At 57.2% G+C, this 19,529-nt stretch overlaps 1 protein-coding gene across 9 annotated transcripts in view; it reads left to right on the top strand.

The window, feature by feature from the left end:
- The window catches only part of SCRIB (scribbled planar cell polarity protein), a 125,657-nt gene that overhangs the window by 6,046 nt on the left and 100,082 nt on the right, over positions 1-19,529 (top strand). For all 9 annotated transcript variants that reach the window (XM_019553820.1, XM_019553811.1, XM_019553865.1 and 6 more), the window contains exons 2-5: positions 14,078-14,195; positions 14,468-14,546; positions 15,490-15,579; positions 16,229-16,285. In XM_019553820.1, coding sequence (XP_019409365.1) covers positions 14,078-14,195; positions 14,468-14,546; positions 15,490-15,579; positions 16,229-16,285 — 344 coding nt within the window. The remainder of the gene's footprint in view (positions 1-14,077; positions 14,196-14,467; positions 14,547-15,489; positions 15,580-16,228; positions 16,286-19,529) is intronic.

Below are 19,529 nucleotides of genomic sequence, written 5' to 3'. Positions count from 1 at the left end.
ATCCTCCTTGGAGGTGAATCCCGTCCTCCATCCTTTGTAGGCTTTCCTTTTTAGCCGCAGGAGGTCCGCTAGGTCCCTGGAGAGCCAGGGGGGCTGCTGTGCCTTCTTGCTGCCTTTCCTCCATGTTGGGATAGATTTAGCACAGATGCAGGGAGCCTCAGGGGTGCCCAGTCTGGGATGGGGCACGAGCGAGTAGCTGGTTGTGCTGCTATTGCTCCCCTTACATCCTCTCTGTCAAGTTTGCTAGTAACTTCCTAGATCCCCTGAGCTGCTGCGCTCAGAGGCTGCATGGCTCAGTATCCCTCGTGGTGGTGTTCTTGCAGCATCTCCTGCCTCTGTGTCCTGCCTGGACCGTTGCTTCTGAAAGAGGAGCTCTGGAGAGCGTTGGGTCCCTCCTGGCCCACTGCTGGACCCTCTGCTGAGGGAAGAGTTGGTGACTTCAGGCACGGGGAGTGTATGGTGAGAGTGGGCTGGCATGCAGGGAGCTGGGCCTGGTCTGGAGACCGTCATGTCTTGTTGCTTCCCTCTTTTCTTGTGCAGCTCATGGCCAGGCCCTTGCTAGCCCCTTTCATAGACATTAGGGCTGGAAGGGACCTTGAAAGATCATTGAGTCCAGCCCCCAGGGCTCCTCCCTGCTCCTTGTCCTCTCCCCAGTGCTGCCTCTGCTGCTCAGGACCATTCAGTTCTTCCTTCCATTGCTCCTTTGTGCCAATCTCAGCTTCTCCATGCCTTCGTGTTGCGCTCACTTCCTGCGTGGCCTGGTCCTGGCTAACTCGGGCACAGTGGGACGCTGCCTTCCAGCTGCCCTGTCAGTCTCGCATTCTCGGCCTGGTTCTCACGTTCAGGCTTGGTGTTTGTGTTACGTCCGAGGATGGTTATATCCATACTGGGGCCCTGTGGTGCTCACAAGTTGGTGCACAAATGCAGGGTGATGAGACCTTGTCCGTTCTTGCTGTCACCTGTAGCCAGAGCAGCCCATGCCACGACCTCAACAGATCTCTAGCTGTACAGGTGGGACATGGGTGAGACCTCTCCCCTGAACGTCCACAGTCCAAAGTGCTGGTATCTGCAGCTCCCACTGCTTTCCCAACCAGTACAACACCCAGGGCCTGTGGGCTGTACCATTGGCTTGGGAGGGGCGTTGTGTAGGGGCATCCTCGTGCCAGGACGTGCCATGCTCCTGACACTGATCTCGAATGAGGTGCGTGCTGAGGCCCTGTTCTGTGGTCAGCAGAGACCTTGCAGTTGGCTGTGGGGATGGAGGGAGCACCAGGGAGGCATCCTTCCCTGGCTTGGGATTTTGTCACCCTTACTTCCCTTGCTGTTTCCCTCTGGCCAGGGGGTCTGCTTTGCTTCCATTCCACCGTCTTGTAAGGTGGCTGCTGGCAGTCCAGCAGCTGCTGGGCTCCACCCCGGAGGGGCGGTGTTCCCCAGTCCCTGCTGCGATGCCTGGGAAGAGACCGCCGGTAAGCACTTGGCTCGGGAACTGCTTGCTTTGTCTCTCAGCTGGAATGTGTTCCTGGCGTTTATTATTTGAAACACATTTCCGAGGGCCCGACGCACGGGGTTAAATAGTCGGAAATCCGGCTAGTCTGCGTTCCTCCGGCTGTCTCTGCAGCATGCACAGCCCTCCCGCTGGCCCTGGGTTCTGCACTGTGCAGGGGCAGGGCACCTCTCCTGCATTGTTTTGTGCACCACACAGCAGCCCTGGGGAGGATGTCCCACCTTCACGTGCTGTGCCGCGACCTTCACAAATGCATCCTGTGCTCTGATACTGGTGCATGTGGCTTCTGTGGCCCATGGTATCAGCAGTTTCTATCACGGGCCTTGTTGCTGAGCTGCTGCCCTCGTCCCTGGTTTGATTGTGTGCTGCAGTGGCCAGGACAGGCTGAGGACAGGTTTCATGTGTCTGTGGCTGATGAGAACCAGTCTGAGATGTTGCTGCTGCCGGCGAGGAATGGCTGCCTGGATCAGTTTCTAGCGTGGGGAAGATGCTGAGCAAGCCTGTGCACGCACATGTGTACACACACATATAGGCATGTGTGTGAACACGTGTACATACATCTTTGTGCGCTGGGCTGGCTGAGCAGACCTGGCTGGGTCTGATCTCTGTCCCTGTGGGGAGACCTCCAGGGACTTGTGGGAACCAGTCTGGGGCTCAGTGGCTGGTTTGAGCTGTGCTGCTCCTGCCCCGTGCCAGGGTGTAGTGTGCCCCTTGACATGCTGTTGGTTGGGACTTAAAACTGACATTTCTCTCTCTCTGGGTAGCTGTTGATTCTCTGGTCTTTCTTGCCTGAGGAGGCTGGAGACCCCACCACTTTGACCCAGTGGGCTAGGAGATTTCTGGTTTCCTTCTGCCTGCTCATGGCTGCGGGAACCTGCCTGTTCTCTTGTTGCTGCTCCTGAATGGCAGCTGCATCCCAAACCCAGAGGAGGATGGTGAGAGATGCCAGTGTGAGTTGCTGCTGTGTCCCACCTGCTTGAGTCTCAGACCTGGAAAATTTCCATGGGTGGAAGATCTTTGTGGTGCTCTGACAGGCAGCTCTGGAGCCGGCCGGCCGACCATCCTGGTCACTCCTGCTCCAGCAGAATGGGCTGGGCAAGGCAGCCACAAGCAGTGGTGAGACTGTGTGGGACTGATGTCAGGGGTCTCCTGTGGGGACCCTTGTCTTTGTGGGAGGAGGAGATAGATGCCTGCTTTGCTCTCCAGGTGCCATGCTCGGGCACTGCACTCCCAGCTTGCATGCTGGGCTGTGGTGTCCAGGGTGTGCTGGTAGCTTGGGTTACCAAGCATGCGCTGGGGGCTCATCAGCATTACGAATGTACAGATTAATTTAGAGGCTCAGGGTCGCTTACGGCCGGAGAACAGAATAACTTACAAAATGGGAGAAGACATCAAACAAACCCACTAAGTAGAGCCCCAGCTTAGGTCTGTTTGCTACATGCCTGCCTCAGTGGGAAGTCTTGCAGTGCTACTACAGAGTATCTGGGCTCAGGCTGTCAGGTCTTGAGGGAGGGAGTTCCAGAGCTGAGAACGCCTTAGTGCAGGGGTGTCAAACTCATCTGGCCCTATGGGCCAGGTGGGGGCATGGGGCCAGTCCATAGGCCACATTGGACCCACAGGCCCAGCCCTGTGTGATGGATCCAGCACGAGACCCATTCAATGTGGGCATCACATGCGGCGTACACCTCTCACTGGCCCTCTGTGCTGTGGTGTGCAGGGCTGGAGCCAGTGCGTGCTGTGTGCACATAGGGCTCCAGTTCAGCCCGGTGTGGGGCCAGTCCAAGACCCGCAGGCACTGGGATGGTTTGGACAAGGCTGATCCTATCTCACGCAGCTTGGACTAGCTGGCCTCCAGAGCATCCTTCCAGCCCCACTTCTCCATGACTATGACTGTATGCAGGATGAAAGCAAATGGACAAGGGTTCAGGAATCTGGCATCCAGGTGTGCCTGGAGCTGTAGACACCCGTTCATTCGATGCCCTTCCACAGCAAGAGGAGTTTGGAGGCAGGGCAGTAACTGGCTGGGGAGAGGGTGTCAAGGCTTGATGGCTCTGGTATGCAGGGATACCAGCTCTGAGCTCGGCCGGCAGCTCGGGGTGGGGACAAGCTGCTAACCTTTGGGGATGAGCTGAGCTCCCCACGCTCAGCCATTGCTGCTCCTAGCCCTGCCGGGGGTCGCCTCAAAGCCTCCCTGCCTTCCCCAGCCAGGACGAGGCAGGGAATTCCTCCACAGAGGCTCCCCAGGCCAGCTCAACCGGGCTGCTTCCTTCCTCTGGGGATCTGTGTATCCCCTCCCCCTCCCTGGGCTGGAAAGGCAGAAGTGCCGGTTCCTATGTACACCCACGGCTCTTGTGCCATGCCTCTGGCAGAGGTGAAGCAAGCCCAGCTTGCGGCTCCACCCGGAAAGGAAGGTGGGGTGATCTCTGGGAGCACCTTGAGATGCTGTCTGCCGCCCAGTCTCCTCCCCGAGCAGCTGAGCACCACGGCTTCCCGAGAGGCCTCCCAGGCAATTGTGCTGAGCTCAGCTGGCCTGGCCCGGCCCAGCCCAGGTGCAGGCGGGAGCCTGGCTTCTCCTCTGTTTCCGTGGCTTGGTGCGATCCAGCGTCTCTCTGCTGTAGCTCTGGGGCTGTGCAGCAGGCTTGGGGCAACTTGGCTGGGGAGCCACAGGGCTGGCTCTGGCCTGTTGGCCCATCCAGGCAGTCTCAGGCCAAGTGGGGCGAGTCCCTAGGACTGAGCAGTGGTGAGAGGAGGTGAGTCTGGAGCTCCTGTCTGCCAGCTGCCCCCCCAGCAGCCTTTGTGGCACACTGACAGGATGATTTATGGAGAGGGAAAAGGGCGCTGGAGCCTGGCACCCCTTGCTGTGCACAGACACCCCCTGAGCCAGGTTTCCCGTGTACCCGGGAAGAGGGTATGGGTCTGGTCCATGGGTGTCCAGCTCCCCTGTGTCTCAAAGGCTGTGCTTGGTGCAGAGGGCTCCTGAAATGCTGTAGGACAGACGGGCCTGAGGATGCCTGCGTTTGGCTTGGGGGACATCCCCCTCCCCTCCTCTGCTGCCTGCCAGAGGGGCTCAGGCCCAGGCGCTCCCAGCAGCACTGTCTGCTCCACAATACAATGTGGCTCATTCTCTCCTGCAACATTGGCGAGGGGCTGGGGGTCCCTGTGCCCTTCCCTCTGGCCCAGCCCTGGAGATGCCTCCCTGGGCTGCAGGCCGCAGGCAGGGGCTGGGCTGTCAATCAGCTGGCGGAGGGGGCTCCTGAGCACCAGGAACAAAGGCCCTCTGTGCTGTCTCCTCCTGGAGACGAGCGGGTACCTGGTGGGAGGGCCGGGCTGGTTATTGGGGTGTGAAGAGCAAGTGGAGCAAGCCATGGAGCCCAGATGGACTGCTGCACTTTGGGATGGGGATCACCTTCCCTACCACATGCGTGTAGCCCTGGGCTGGGGTCTCCTCAGAGATCATGGGCGGGAAAGGGTAGGAAGCAACCCTGCAGCTGGCCTGGTCTTGGAAAACACTCATACCCCTCGCTTCTGATTTGGGGACCAGTGCCCCTGTGGCCGAGGGCACCCCTGTGCAACTTGGGCCCAGCTCTGGGGCACGTCTTGCCGATGAGGGGTGCTGGCAGAGGGGGTATGGCCGGCCTGCCTGCCCTTTGCCATCCGGCTTGGAGGAGGGCTTGCCCTGGCCCTGCCATCGTGGCCCAGGGCTCCCGTGGTCTCAGCACTGGCAGCCTGTAGTGCAGGGACTTTGGTGGGCCCATTGGGCCCCGCTCTCCCGCATGCGGGGGGCTGGACTATACCCCCTCCCCTAGGGTCTGTGTCTCAGCCTGGACAGTGCTGGGACAGGCCCTGTCCCTTTGTGGGGGAAGGGCCCCACGGCGCTGCGTGGATGGCTGCTTTGACCGGCTAATCCTGCTTGGAGACGAGCGGCTTTTCAGGGCCTGCCCTGGGGGTTGCGGCGCTGCTGGGAATCAGCCTTGTTCCGTGGCCGCTCAGAGCTGGCGTGATCCTTTCATCCTTTGTCCCTCGCTCCCAGTTCATTTTCCACCTCCTGATCTGTTTGAATGTGCGGCTGGCGGAGGGGGCTGGGCGGGGCGGAGCGGAGCCGCGGCAGGGGCGGGAGTGCTGGAGACAGGTGCAGAATTGCAAGTGCTGGCCCCGGGCGCGCGGCTGTGCCTCCACCCCCAGATCCCCGCCCGGCAGCAGTTCCCCCCGGGTAGCCAGGGGCAGGGTGGGGGAAGGCAGTGAGTCGTGACGAGCCAGGGGGCCAAGTTACTGCTCAGGCTGTCTGTCCAGCTGGGGTTCAGATGAGGCTGGTGGGAGGCATGCTTTGAGACAGGCCCATGGGCTGGCACGGCCCCTCCGCGGCCAGCTGTGCCAGCCCATGGAGGCACCTGAACTTGGCGCGTGGATATCCGTGTTCTCCAGTGAAGAGCACCTGAGCTGCTCAGCAGCCTGTGTGCGGCTGGCTGAGCATCACGAGCCCCTCCCCAGGCAACATGACTCTGTGCAGGCCCTGACAGCCTTGTGGTGTGCCTGGAAGTTGTTGGCCTGTGTCCTCTGGCGGCAGGATGCTTGCTCCCAGGCTGGCTGAAAGAGTCCCTTTGTGCGGTGGCCGGTGGGTGGCTCACTCCCAGCCCACAGCCCTCTACTCCCTCTCTTCTCCGCTGGCTGCGCCAGTAAGGCTTTACCCCTTTTCCTGTTACGTGTGTCAGGAATATTTTCACCTTCCTCACAAGCATTGGGTGCTGGCTACAGCCAAGTCTGGGGCAGGATCCTCCCTCTCCAAACCATCCTATACACTGCACTGTGCCAGGGTTTCTGCTGGGACTCAAACCCAGAGGCCCCTGACTAGAGGGTCTTACCTCTCTGCTCAGGGTCAGACTTGAGCTGCTGGACATCTGGGGTCAGGAAGGAATTTTACCCCCTGATCAGATGAGTACAGACTGGGGGTTTCTGCCCTCCTCTGGCAGGGGGCACAGCCCTCTCCCTTGCATCTTTCAAGCGTATTTAATGTCCTTTGCAACAGCTGGATGTTGCCCCCCGTACTTTCCCTGTGGCAGGTTCAGGTGTGATGTCTTGTGCTGTCAGGCTTGACTCTGTGGTTTTCTGAGTTAGACAATGGATTTGTAGGGGAGGGTTTGGATGGGGATGATCCTTCCCTGGGCAGTGTCTGAACTTGACTTCTGGATGTCCCCTTCAGTCTGACTTCTTCTCTCTGATTCTTTGTTCCAACTGCCTGCCACTTTGATCTTTTTATAAGCATTTTGCAGTCAGCTCTCTGCCTTTCGAGGTCTGCCGGGTATCAGCGCTGAGGTTTGTGTCCTTCCCCACCAAGAGCTTGTGTTGCAGCAATACAAAAGGTGGGTCCTAGGCAGGGACCAGGGAATCTTACATGGTCGATCAGAGCTCCTAGGTCTGACTTCTGTCATGTTCGACCGTTTCTGGGGGACCAAAGCAGTCGAGTAATTAGCAGCAGCTCAGTTTAAAAAGACTCAAATGATACTGACCTTGCACAAGCTGCAATTGCAAATCTTGCATGGGTTCAGCAGCTTCCTTGCATTGTTTCCTGTGGTGACTGTGAAGGAGGGTCCCTGTCTTGGCACCCTTCATCTGATGAAGATCACTGTTGCCTGTGAAAGCTCATTCCCCTCTGAGCCAGTCAGTCATTATTTGGTAGGCAGAGTAGGGCATCTCCAGCTCTTTCACTTCTCTCTCCCCCCATGGGCACGATGGTCTGAGCTTGCCACATCTAGCCTCGCTTCCTGTCTGTGTCCCTGTGCCAGTCACATGTCCGTAGCTCATTGGATTTCTGTGCCTGGGTCTTCCTTTTTGGCCCATCCATTTAAAATTCCTCACTCCCACTCTCAATGGGCTGAGCCGTGACAGCTTGTGGCACGCAGACATTAGACCACCAGCTGGACGGGCTGTCCTGGCCTTGAGCTCTAGACTAGGTTGCCTCCTTTTGTTTCTACAGGGGAATTGTGTGTACTTTGCGTATCTTCCTGTGACTCCTGCTTTCACGCTGAAGGGAAGTGCCTCCCAGGGCCGCTGCTCCCTGTGAGCAGCAGAGTACCCTTCCTGGCAGCTGTCTGAATTCGGGTAGTGCTTCACTTCTCCACTGATCTCTTTCTTGTACGTGTGTTAATGAAATTGCTCCCTGTCAAGCAGTTGCTAGGTCTGTTAGTTGGCTTGCTGCTGTGTGGCACTCAGTGTTGGCAGGTGTGTGACCTTAGCACCCATCTGGCAGAAAGGTGGTTCCTAGCGCGGGGGGGCTTGCCTCAGCGTGGAGGCGTCTGGCAGGCCTGGGCACACATCCACGGGGAGTTGCGGTGACGGTGGTATATTTTAATTCACAAAAGCTTTCCTTGGTCAGTCCCCAGGCACTCTGAGTGGTGAGGAATTACAGATGACCTGGGCTGGGGACATTAGCGTGGCCACAAACCTCTAAGGCCCATTTGGGATCTTTCCATTTGTGCTGTCTCCTCGATCTCTGTGGCGGGCGAAGGAATTCCTTTGTCCCTGGTGTTCTGCATTGCTAATCTCGCCAGCCTCTGGTCAGACTCCTTTCTGCAGCCTGCCTAAGAGCACAATGAGAGGCTGTCTGCCTTTGATTGTCTCACCCCCAGCATGCAGCTCACAATCATTCAAGTCCCAGTCCTGTGAGAAAAGGTCAGGAACATCATGTGCTGAGATGGGCTGAAGGGAAGTTGCTTAACCGATTTTCAGGTCCGGACAGATGTGCAGCATGGCTTTGCAGCAGTGGCTCGTTATGTGCTCACCGTGTGAAATGAGTCGGCATTGATGGCGACTGAGGTGGCCACGTGTGCACAAGGGTGCTTGCACAGTCAGCCCTGCTCCGCTCTGCTGGCAAGCTCGAGATTCGGAAGTGGGGAAGCCCTGAGGTGGAGATTGTATGCCTCGCTTTAGCTCTGCTCTGTGGAGCCTGAGAAGTCTGGACACATGGCACTGTGTCATTTTCATCCGTCTGTACCAAGCCAGGACAAAGTCTTAAGTTCGCGCTGCTCACCTGAGAGCCCTGCAGACTTTGGTGTTTGACACGTTTTAGGGAAATCTGTCTTGCTTTCTCTGCCCCCGACTGACCCGGCTCTGAGAACTAGCTCTAGTGTCTCGAGGTGTTTCTTTGACCGAGAGAGGTACAATAACAGTGCATCTGTTGGTGTTTGTAGTGATGAGCTACCGTGGGCCGTAAGGGTCAGGAGTGCTGTACTGGTCGGTGTTGGGGTATTTGTACATAGGAATGCAGTGGCTACATGGCTAGTGTATGCCGGCAAAGTAAGGTGGGGTTGGAGGCACTGGCTCCTCATCCCCACAACTGATAGGGCTGTTGGTAGAAGCCTGCCTGTGAGACCAGGCGGCAGTGACTGCCAAGTGGCCACTAGGCAAAGCAGAGCTTTAGCAGAAGCACCGGCTGTGTGTGTTGGCTGACTCACCCGGGTCTTGTGGCCTTGGTTATGCGTGGGTTGTGCCGTGCAGTCACAAGGCCTAGCATCCTGACTACTGTAAGGGGAAGGTGAAAAACTGCAGATGCCGCTGGCACTTTGGACTTGCTGTGGGAAAGTGTGTTTTCCTGCTCGTGCCACTGAGTTTGGGACATTCATAAAAATATCAACTCGCTAAACTGTTTTCAAAGATTTGCAGAGCAGTGGGGCTGGTAGGGCCCTTGGGAGGTCACATCTAGTCCAACCGCTGTTGCCTGAACTGCCATATAAAAGCGTGGTAAAACCTGGTCTTAAAGCTGCACAAAAGCACTGTCACACAATGGCCAGGCACGGTGCCCAAAGACAGCAGGAACACTCTGAGCTCCCACCAGCAAAGCAGGGGGACCAGGGCGCTGTCAGTATCCCGCATTGCAAGGGCACGGAGTGGGTGTTAAATACACATGAAAGATCTGCAGAGGACTGTGCCCCAGTCTGTACTAATCTGACCATGTGGTAAACTTCCTTCCTGACCCCAAACACGGCGATTAGTCTGAACAAGACCCTTTGGTTCCAAAATCCCCAGCTGTGGCAGCAGCCGACATCCAGTGCTGTAGAAGGGCCTCCACCCCCTCCATCGCTCCCCGCAGCACACCTTCTGTGCTGCCCTGTCACCTTGGGGACGCCTGACAGCTCCACACATCGCTTAGCAGTTTTAATAAAGTTCCCCTCAAGTGACTGAGAGGAATGTAGCATCTCTAAAGTGCTGTTCTGTTCTTCACCCCGTGGGAACTTGTGCACATGATTTAGTGGGGTTGGCCTCAACCGTGAGGGTTCTTGTGATGTTTCTGGTTGGTGAGGGCAGTTGCATAGCAGACTGAATTTTACTGCAAGTGCTGTAGAAGTGGTGCTGCGTGCAAGATAAGTACCAGAGTTGCTCAGATCAGCAGCTGAAGCCATGTAAACCTGGCTGCGCTTATTTAAATCTGTTGTCACAGCTCATGTCTGAGGCTTGGTCTGTGCTGAGCCGGGCTGGCGTGAGTGCGGTGGGCTGGGAACGTTTCTGACAACAGGTCTGCTGGGGATGCAGGTCAGCGTGGTGCTGGTCTCGTGTGTGTTACTTTGCCCAATGGGAACAAACTGGAGACTCGCACCTGCCCGAGGGGTATTCTCATGCCTGCCCAGCTGAAGTGCAGGACCTGAGCCATGTGGAGCTGAGGCCGCCATTCGGTGCTGCTGTACAGTCCGCTCCTTGTGCAGCATGTTGTTTAATTCCTACCACAGTGTCATGTGGTCATCTAGCCCGGGGGTCTTTAGCTCGTGGCATGTGAAAGCTAGCATGTGCTCCTGTTTGGGCCCGTGCCCTTGAGCACTGGAATTTAAGGCTTATGCTGGTTCCCTTCTGTGCATCTGACGTGCCAACTTGACCAGGTCAGGCTAGCATTTGCGTGGAATTTCCTAGCTCTCCAAACCAGGAAGAGCGTGGAAAGCACCCGAGTCTGGGTCTGGCCAAAGGCTCAGAATCTCTCATCTATTTAACACCTGCTTCCTTGCTATTAAACCCTTTTGTGCAAAGTAAACTGGATTAGATAGCACCTATTGCTGTTTGATACTGAGAAGCTGTTAGCTTCCTGCTGATATGGCTCTTCCCGTGCCCCATGGAAGTGCAGTAGACAGTTTAAATTTAGACATCTGCCTTCCTCCCCAGAGCACTTTACCCTCCTGTGCAGGGGGACCCTGAACTCTGACAGCTCCTGCATGGGCTGCACACTGTGGTCTCTAGCAGGCACGTACAGCCCACAGCACCTTTGCTCTTCAGTCTGGGTAGAAACCTGCAGCATGCACTGCCGGGCCTGGCCTTGCAGAGTTGCCTTGCAGCAGCAGCTCAGAGGAGGAAGCGTCTCCAACCTGCCGCTTTGTGGCCTCAGCATCACCTCCAGCTGGGCAGGCAGCTCTCTGTGGTCATGGGACCTTGCGTCACGGCAGCAGAGCTGGTTCTGCCCCATGCGCTGCAGGGCTGAGCTACTGGCATTGCTTCTCCCAGCCCAGGAGGCATTGGATGAAGACTAGAGGAGAGTCAGTCACAGGCCTGCCTCTGTCCCCTGCAGTGGTCCCTGCATGTCTCGGGCATGTTGGTGTTTGGGCCCAAAAGCTTGCAAAGAACAATTTTTCCAGAGACTTAGTTGGTCTAATAAAAGATATCACATTTACCCAAAGAACCTTGTCTACCCTGCAGGTCTCTGCACTCTTGTCCGGCGTGGCCTGCCCAAGCATGGCAGGTTGGCAGACAGCTCAGGAAGCTGATTTTGGGTAGCCCTGCTTTCTTGTGGTGGAGATGTGATGGCTCCCAGCTCCAGGACAAGCTGAGTATCTGAGCTATGTGCCTCTGTGGTGAGCCCAGAGTGCCAGGCTCAGGCCAGCCTGGCACTGTGCCCTGCGTGGCCTTCCCCTCGCCTACATCCCGTCCCACGGTGCTTTGCTCCACTGCCCTCGAATCCTTTCTGCAGGGCTGGGGGAGGATGCTGGGAGCAAGCCCATGATCCCGGCTCGGACTAGGATCCTCAGCAGCTGCCGGCTCCCCTTAGTGGGCAGCCGTGGAATAAGCTGCCTTGAGAGTAACTCGCCTGGCTCTGCAGTTACAGCATGGTTCATGCTCCTGGCTTGGGAAGTAAGCTGCAAGCCGTGTCCTTGTTTCCCTTGTAAGGCCACTCCTTTGGGAATCCTGCTGAGCTCTTGGCCCCGGTGGCTTCCTGATCCGCAGGCTGTGTGTGCCCTGCGTGCAGCAGCAAGACGCTGGCAGTGCCCTTGTGCCCCCTCTGTTGCCAGTGTCAGGTCTGGGTGTGCTTGACCAAGCATGATGCCCAAAACACCATTGTGCGGCTTAAAGTACAGGCTAGACAAACACTTGGCTGGCTCAGGCAGAGTTGATCTTGTGTGGAGCAGGGGCTGGACAAGCTGTGACACCACCCCCCGACAGCCCTGCCAGCCCAGTGGCTCTCTGAGACCACCCTGCCTTGGGGGATTCGGAGGATGTGCATCCCTGCCCATCTGACAAAGTACTGGTGCCACGTGCCATGCTATTCCCATGCTTCTGGATGGCAGGCAAGGCCCCAGGGGACTAGAGAGGGGCTAACAAAGTGCTTAGCCTTAAAGCTGAAGGAGGGGCAGCACCTGGGGAATGGTGGGCTCGGTCCGATGACCGTACTCATGGGATTCCTTGAGCAAATGGCAAAGCATTTGATTTGCGAGTGGCTGGAGGGGGGAGGCACGATCGCTAGCAGCCAGCATGGACTTGCCAAGGACAAATCCTGCCAAACTGGGCGTGACCAGCTTGGAGACTGAAATAACTTCACTGGACTTCAGTACAGAGCTGACAGTTTCCTGTGCTGTTCTCATGAGCAAGCAGCAGTGCGGGCCAGATAGAGCACCTGTAGGCGGGTACATAATCAGGTGAGTAGCAGCCAAGCAGAAGAACATAAATGGGTCATTGTCAGACAAGCAGGAAGTCCCATGTGTGGCTCCACAGGACAGAGTCTGGTAGCACTTTGTGCTTCATTACAGATGTGGATTTAGCAATAGGCAGCTTCCTGGTCCAGTCTGCAGTCAACACACTGGGAGGGACAGCAAATGCTTCAGAAGATGGAACTGAGACTCCAGGGCAAGCTGGGCAACAGGCAACATGAAGTTTGGCACAGAGGAGTGCCATGCTACAGGGGTGGAGGGAAAGCCAAAGGCACAAGTACAGCCTGGGGTGTGACCGGCTGGCAGCAGCACTGCCACGCAGGACCTGGGACTTCTTGGGGCTTGTAGCTGCAGTGCGAGTCAGCAGCCTGATGCTGTCACACGAAAAGCAAATCCGAAGCATCATATGCAAGGTGCAGGAGTTGGCAGCACCCGTGGGGCTGGGCAGGCCTCGGCTGGAGAACGGCAGGCTGCTGGGGGTGCCATGTTTTCAGGAAGGATGTTAAAAACCCTGGAGAGGATCAGGACAAGTGATGAAGATGACAAAGCATTTGCAAAGAGAGCTGCATGCAAGCCTGCAGGAGCTCGTGTGTTCAGCTTGTAGAAAAGAAGATTAATGGTGGGGCATGACAGCAGGTTTCAGATGCTGGAAGGAGGAGCCTTGTTCTCCTGTGCCACAGAAGGCAGGAGGTGCAGCAAACCGCGCTCGCATCTCAGGACAATCTTGTTGGCAGTGACCGCAGTAGGACCATGGGAGAAGCTGCCCAAGGATGCTGTGCAATCTCTGTCCTTGGAGTCTCCCAGAAGGGGCTGGCAGGTGTTCGCAGGGTGGATTAGCAGCAGCGCATCCTGTGTCTGTGCAGGTGCCTGAGCTGGATGATGCTGGGGCGGGTATGTGGGAGCAGCATGTGCCCTGGCTCTTGAGCTTTCTGGTGGCCGTAGAAGTGGGATGGGAGTGGAGGCTTTGTACAGCCATAGCGCTGGTGTGTAGGGCAATGGCTCTACTTCCAGGGCTGCTGGTGCCACAGCTTGCTGCATGGGGCCTGTGCAGAGCAGCTGTGCTGTGCTGCTGGAGGCAGGCCCTCAGGCATGTTTGACAGCTGTGCAGCAGCACTGTCCTGAGGATCTGTGGCTCCAGCAGGTTGCAGGCTTGACAGCATGATGCTATCACAAGAGCAGCAAGTGCAGCTTTGCTAGCAGAAGCATCGTGAGCAAGGAAGCTCTGAGAGCTGTGGGGAAGCAGGGCTGGTGCTGGCCCCAGCTCCCTCGGTGGGGTGAAGCCATGCCTGTGCCTTGCACTAGGTGGAACCTCTCTGGGGTGTCCATGGGCAGTGACCCTGGTAAGCAAGAGCCGGGTGGAGAGTGTCCTGGTGTACAGGGCCACGTCTCTGTGGGCCCCAGGCACTGAGGTTGTCATTTTGACCCCCAAACCTGTGGTACCACCTATGAGGCTGCTGAAGAGCAGGTCCCTTGGTGGGTTGTGCTAGGTATGGCTGGCCCTGCCCTGTCCCCACCCCACAAGTCTCCACCTCCGGCTTTGTCCGAGCCTTGCTGTCATCTGTGTCACGGCTGCAGGTTTGAGTCCTGCTTGGGGGGCTGAGGTCCTGTGTGTGCAGGGCTGGGCGGGTGACCCCAGCAGAGCTGCAGCCGCTGACCCCACACTGCCCTCTCTCCCCAGCCTTTCTTCCGGCTGCTGAACCTGCGCAAGCTGGGCCTGAGCGACAATGAGATCCAGAGGCTGCCCCCAGAGGTGGCCAACTTCATGCAGCTGGTGGAGCTGGATATCTCCCGCAATGGTAAGGCCGGGGCAGGGCAGGAAACACAGAACCATTCAGGGTGCAGCACAGGGCCCTGCCCAGCACCTGGCATCCTCCTCCAAGGGCCCAGCCATGGCGGTGACCCCAGCCCCAGGGGAGGGTGTGCCACAGGTCTCCAGCCCCTCCCTGTCCTAGGCTTCTGCAGGGTCCTCCCTTACCCCCAGCCCCACACGCCCAAGTCTCTCCCCTCTTACTCCTCTTCCTTGGGGGATGGCTCTTACTGGGTCTCTCTCTTTCCCTCTCTGCTTCAGACATTCCAGAAATTCCTGAAAGCATCAAATTCTGCAAATCCTTGGAGATCGCTGACTTCAGTGGGAACCCACTCTCCAGGTAAGGCCTAGGCATCCCTGCTTCCGCAGGCAGGAGGAGGAGGAGGCTCCCTGTTCTCCCCAGCTTGCCCTGGGCGGGCAAGCAGTCACAGGTCCAGTCCTCGGGCCTCTCGCCCATGCAGTCATTCTCCCAGCGTTCCAGTGCCCATTGTGCAGACAAGCCCTACAGAGGCCTCGCGACCCTGCCACCCACCCCCCTTGTCTGAGACTGCCACAGGGCTGCGTCTCTGTGCTGAGCTTGGTGGTGGTGCTGGTATGAGCGACGTGGCCAAGTGGCTGCTGGGAATAGCCTTGAGACCCCTCACCCTCTAGACGACAGATGGATATGACTTGCTGCAGAGCTTGGAAAAAGGCCTCGTGCTCCTTCATCTGGTCCATAGGCCAGCTGGGCCCTCATGTACGCTGCTGCCCTCCTCATCCCTGCTCGCCTGGGCTCTGTGCTGAACCCTCTTCCTTTGCCCAGCATCCCCCTGCCACTGCCTGTCCCAGTGGGAGCAAGGGGGGGCCTTGCCTGGGAGTGGTGGCAGGCAGTGTCCAGAACCCAGCAGAAAAGATTCTCTCCCTGTCCCATCCCGGGGCCTTTTGGGCCTTGTCGAGGGAGGAGTCTCAGCCCAAGAATGGAAGCATGTGTGCCCGGAGCTTGTACTCTGCTGGAACGATGTCTCACCTTAATCTCCATCAGGGTCCTTGGAGATGGGGGCCCCTGTGACTTGCGCCCATCCAGGCAGTACAGAGACTCCCTGCTGCCCCCAGTGCTGCTGAAATGCTCAGGGTCCGAGCCCCCCTGCAGCTGTGCCTGCCCCATGTGCACTGTTGCTCAGGCTTGGAATGGGGGGCAGGGGCTGTGGCAGGAGCAGGGCCCCTCTTCACGTAAAGATGGAGGGGGCTTGGGTACTGTGTGCAGGGTGGCATCCATAGTTCTGCCTGTGTGGCTTCTACCGTAGGCTTCCCGAGGGCTTCACCCAGCTGCGGAGCCTGGGCCACCTGGCCCTGAACGACGTGTCCCTGCAGATCCTGCCCAGTGACATCGGGAAGTGAGTATGCCTCCGCCCCTGCCAGCCACGCCCGGCACCTGAGCTGGGAGAGGCAAAAGACACATTTGCAGCCTTGTCCAGCTGCCAGGCGGTGCTGCTGCCCCCATGCCCCAGGGAGTGGAGGGGCCTAGCTCGTGACGCTGCAGGGGGCTGTGGTACCAGCAGGCCTGGAGCCAACAGGGATGGAGCCCAGGCTTTCCCACCATACAAGAGCACCTCCTCTCCCCTCACACCCATGCCCCAGCCCCCACATTTCGGTGCACTCTGGCTAGCCATGCTCTCAGTATAAGAAACTCTGCAAAGATGGTCAGCACGGAGGAAGAGGCCTCCTGGCTCTGCTAGGGCAGGCCAACATGCCCACTGTGTGCAGGAATTTGTCCCTAGGTAGGCAGGTCCATAGTGTGGTGCTACACTGCCTGCCCCCAGGCCTGGTACGATGTTCCTGCAGCCCTGTAGCAAGGCGTCCCACTCGACTCTGGTGCTTGGGGATGTCTTTATTTGCATCCCTCCCCTGCCCCTGTGCTGCTGTGCCCACACTGACATGTTTCGTTCACGCAGGCCACGTGCATGAGGGGCTGCCCTGAGGGAGGGTGTGAGCGTCTCCCTGTGTCCCTGGAGTCTGGCTTCCTCACTCCCTTTTCTCTTGCAGTTTGGCAAACCTGGTGACTCTGGAGCTGCGGGAGAACCTGCTAAAAACCCTTCCCACGTGAGTGTCCTTTGAGGGGCTGCAGCACTGACTTGACTGAGCGTCCTCGTGGAGCCCTAGGACCCAGGCCCAGTGGGCTGGGGAAGGGCTGGGGTGCTTGGACTGTGAATGAGCACCCACTTGTTGGGTTATTGTGGGTTAGGATGAGAAGAAGGGGGACTGTGCAAGGCACAAGAGGGGCATTTGGGGTTTCAGCCCAGCTGAGTGCAGGGTCCGTTTGGGGCAGGCAGACTGGGGGCAGCTGCTGATGGAGATGAGAAATCCTCTCTCTTGTGGGCTAGAGCTTAGTGGCAGCAGCTTTGGAGGGCAAGGGGGGACGCAGTCTTTGTGGGGGAGGACAGGCAATGTGGTGAATCGGTGCAGCAGCTTTCTCTGCCGTGCCTCTCCTTGCCAATGTGTGGGTGCACTTGTGCGTCGTGTGCCTGCTGGAGCCTACCAGCTCCCTCAGTAGGGGTGGAGTGTGTACTAGGAGTAACTGGCCTTCTTCAGGGGAGGAGGGATCAGTTGGCATCAGAGGAGAGTGGAGGACTTGGCCAATGCCAATCTGGGGCCTGGAGCGACTCCTTTGATGAAAGGACTGGTTTCCTTACAAAGGAGTTGCTGCTGTGGGATGGTGAGTGCAGGGCACTGTTGATGCTGGCACTGATGTCCCACAGGTCATTGGCTCCTGTCTGAGGGTGTGCACACATCCACAATTCACAGGGACATGAAAGTGGGGTGAGGCTTTCCCACTGATCACCTGCTCTCTTATAATTGCCCTGTGATAGCTGTGAGCTCAGCAGTGGCCCTCTTGGTGGGAGTGAACAGTGTTACCATGACTAGTGGCCATGTACCGAGGGTAAGAGTATTCACATGGGCAATTACTGTGGAGCTGCTGGAGTATGGTAAACCCTGTCCCTTTACCCTGCAGCCAGTTGTTTGCACTACAGTACCTTCAGGGTTTATAACCAGCCTCCATCTGTCCAGCTGACCAGAACCTGCTCTTTGAGGATGGGTCATGCATATCATGTGAGGACAGGTACCTGATGGGTGAGAGGAAGCTCTCTGAATAGCAGGGCCTGCTGGAGTTGTGGTCGTGGCCTCTGCTGCCTCCTGTGAGTGCATAAAGGGTGGAGGAGCTGAAGCCCATTCTCAGTTCCTTCTAAACCCAGCCCCCTTCCCTGCAGTGAGATGAAACACCTAACAGGTCTCCAGCCCAGTCCTTCTCCTGATCTTCACACTCATCTCAGCAGCTGGATGGAGAGAATCCACCTTGCCCTCTTTCTGTTTTCTTTCCCTGGGCACTTTACAGAAATGATTCTGCTGTGCAATGAGACTGTCAGCACAGGGCCTCTTACCGGCAGAGGTCAAAGCCTTCCTCCTTCTCCGGAGGGACTCGGACCTCACTGCCTCTGCCTGGGAGACTGCTCTGTGCAGGTGCACGCTCTGCCGCTGTTCTTGGGGACCTGCATGTTCAGGAACGTGCAGCCTATGTTGCATCTGCTGAAGGAGTCCAGGAAGTTTGCCTCAGGCCCAGGTGGAAGTGCAGCTTGGAAAGCGGGGCTGAAGGAGCTGGTTTCTCTCACCTTGGGGCAGGTAGCAAAGGGACGTGGCTGAAATTGGCTCCGTCAGGTTTGGTGCCAGTGACCTTGGTGCCAGTGGCCTCCAGATTGGGCTGGCATCTCTCCCTTGTCACTAAAGGTGATCCCACGCGACTCCAAAAGCAGTGTTGCTGCTCCAGGGGCAGAGCCCCAGCCCCTGCCCATGGGGGGCCAGCAGAGGAAGGAGGAGTCTGGGCACAGACTTGGCACCCAGTGGCAGATGTCCTGTGTTCCCACCTAAGCAGCGACTGCCCCCAGATCTGGGGAGAAGCTCATGTTCCCTGACAGTGGTGCTGTTTCAGGAGGTTCCTTGTGCTCGCCATCACTGCTTTGATCCTTGCCTGTCCCTTGCCTCTGGAGAGCGACTCCAGGGCTGGTACCAGGGATTCTCTGTCAGGTGCTCCCTCACCACCCATGTGAGAAGGAAGCAGCACTGGGTTGGTAGTTTCAGTGGGACACTGCCCTTGCTTGGGTGGCTTGTGTGCCCAGACCTGTTCTCACAGCTGCTTCTCCCAGACCTGAAGTCCCTGCTGCTGGGGGTCTGGATGTTGGCTTGATAAAGACCATGAGCAGCAACTGCTCCAGACTCATCCACATAGTCCTGCCCCTGTGCAGAAGAATGGACCCTACAAGTGGAAGAAAAAGATAAACTAACAAAACAAATGTAAATGGAAAGAGAAGGGCTGTGAACCATGGAGAGCACATCAGAGCTTTGGACACATTGGATTGCTCTAAGTGGGCTGGTCTTGATGCAGTTCATCCCTGGGTGCTGAAGAAATCTGGGAGCCTCAGACAGTAATCTTTGCAAAGTCCTGGCTGACAGGCGAGGTGCCAGAACAGCTGAGAAGGGCTGACCTAGTGCCCATCTTACAGAGCAAGAAGGGGGAACCAGAGACTTCCAGACTTATCGGCTTAGCTTCAATACTGGGACGATATTGCAGCAAAGTATATGAAACAACCTGTCTGTCAACCCCTGTCTCTTGCAGCCAACATGGATTTCTTGAGCATAAAATGTGCCAAACCGACACGGTGCCCTTCTTTGACAGAGTAAGTGGTTTGGTGGATGAAGGGAATGGGGCAGATATAATTTACATAGTCTTTGGTAAGGCACTTCTTGCAGTCCTATATGCCTATGTAAGCCAGAGAAACATGGGCTAGAATGAATTACTATTATATAATTGGCTGGTTAGCCTCCAGCAGGACAGTACCTGCCAAAGGTTGGATGTCAGCCTGGCGCGGGGTCTTGTGAGGAGTTCCACAGGTTGGGATCTGTTCTGGTCCTGTGTGGTTGACTTGGCTGCAGGGATAGCACTTCCTGATTGAGTTTGCAGAGATGAACTTGGGAGGGTTCACAAACACTTGGGGGATAGGATGGCAATTCCAAAAGGTCTTGATCGGCTGGAGATCTTGGCTGTAGACGTCATAACGAAATTCAGCCAAGACCAATGCAAGGCTCTGCACTGGCGAAAGAGAAGTAAACGTGTGCAGACAGAATGGGGTCTGCGATCCAGGCCCTGTAACTGCCTCAAACTTGGTACAAGTCAGCAGGATGGTGGTGTCGCAGGGAAAGCAAATGTTTCATAGTTTCTAGGGTTGGAAGGGACCTGAGCAGATCATCTAGTCCGACCCCCTGCCACGGCAGGAAAGAGTACTGGGGTCAAATG

The sequence above is a fragment of the Crocodylus porosus genome, unplaced genomic scaffold (assembly GCF_001723895.1).
Source record: "Crocodylus porosus isolate Cpor-Errol unplaced genomic scaffold, CroPor_comp1, whole genome shotgun sequence".
In the NCBI taxonomy this organism is placed as follows: Eukaryota; Metazoa; Chordata; order Crocodylia; family Crocodylidae; genus Crocodylus; species Crocodylus porosus.
This window is presented reverse-complemented; position numbering and strand designations above follow the sequence as displayed.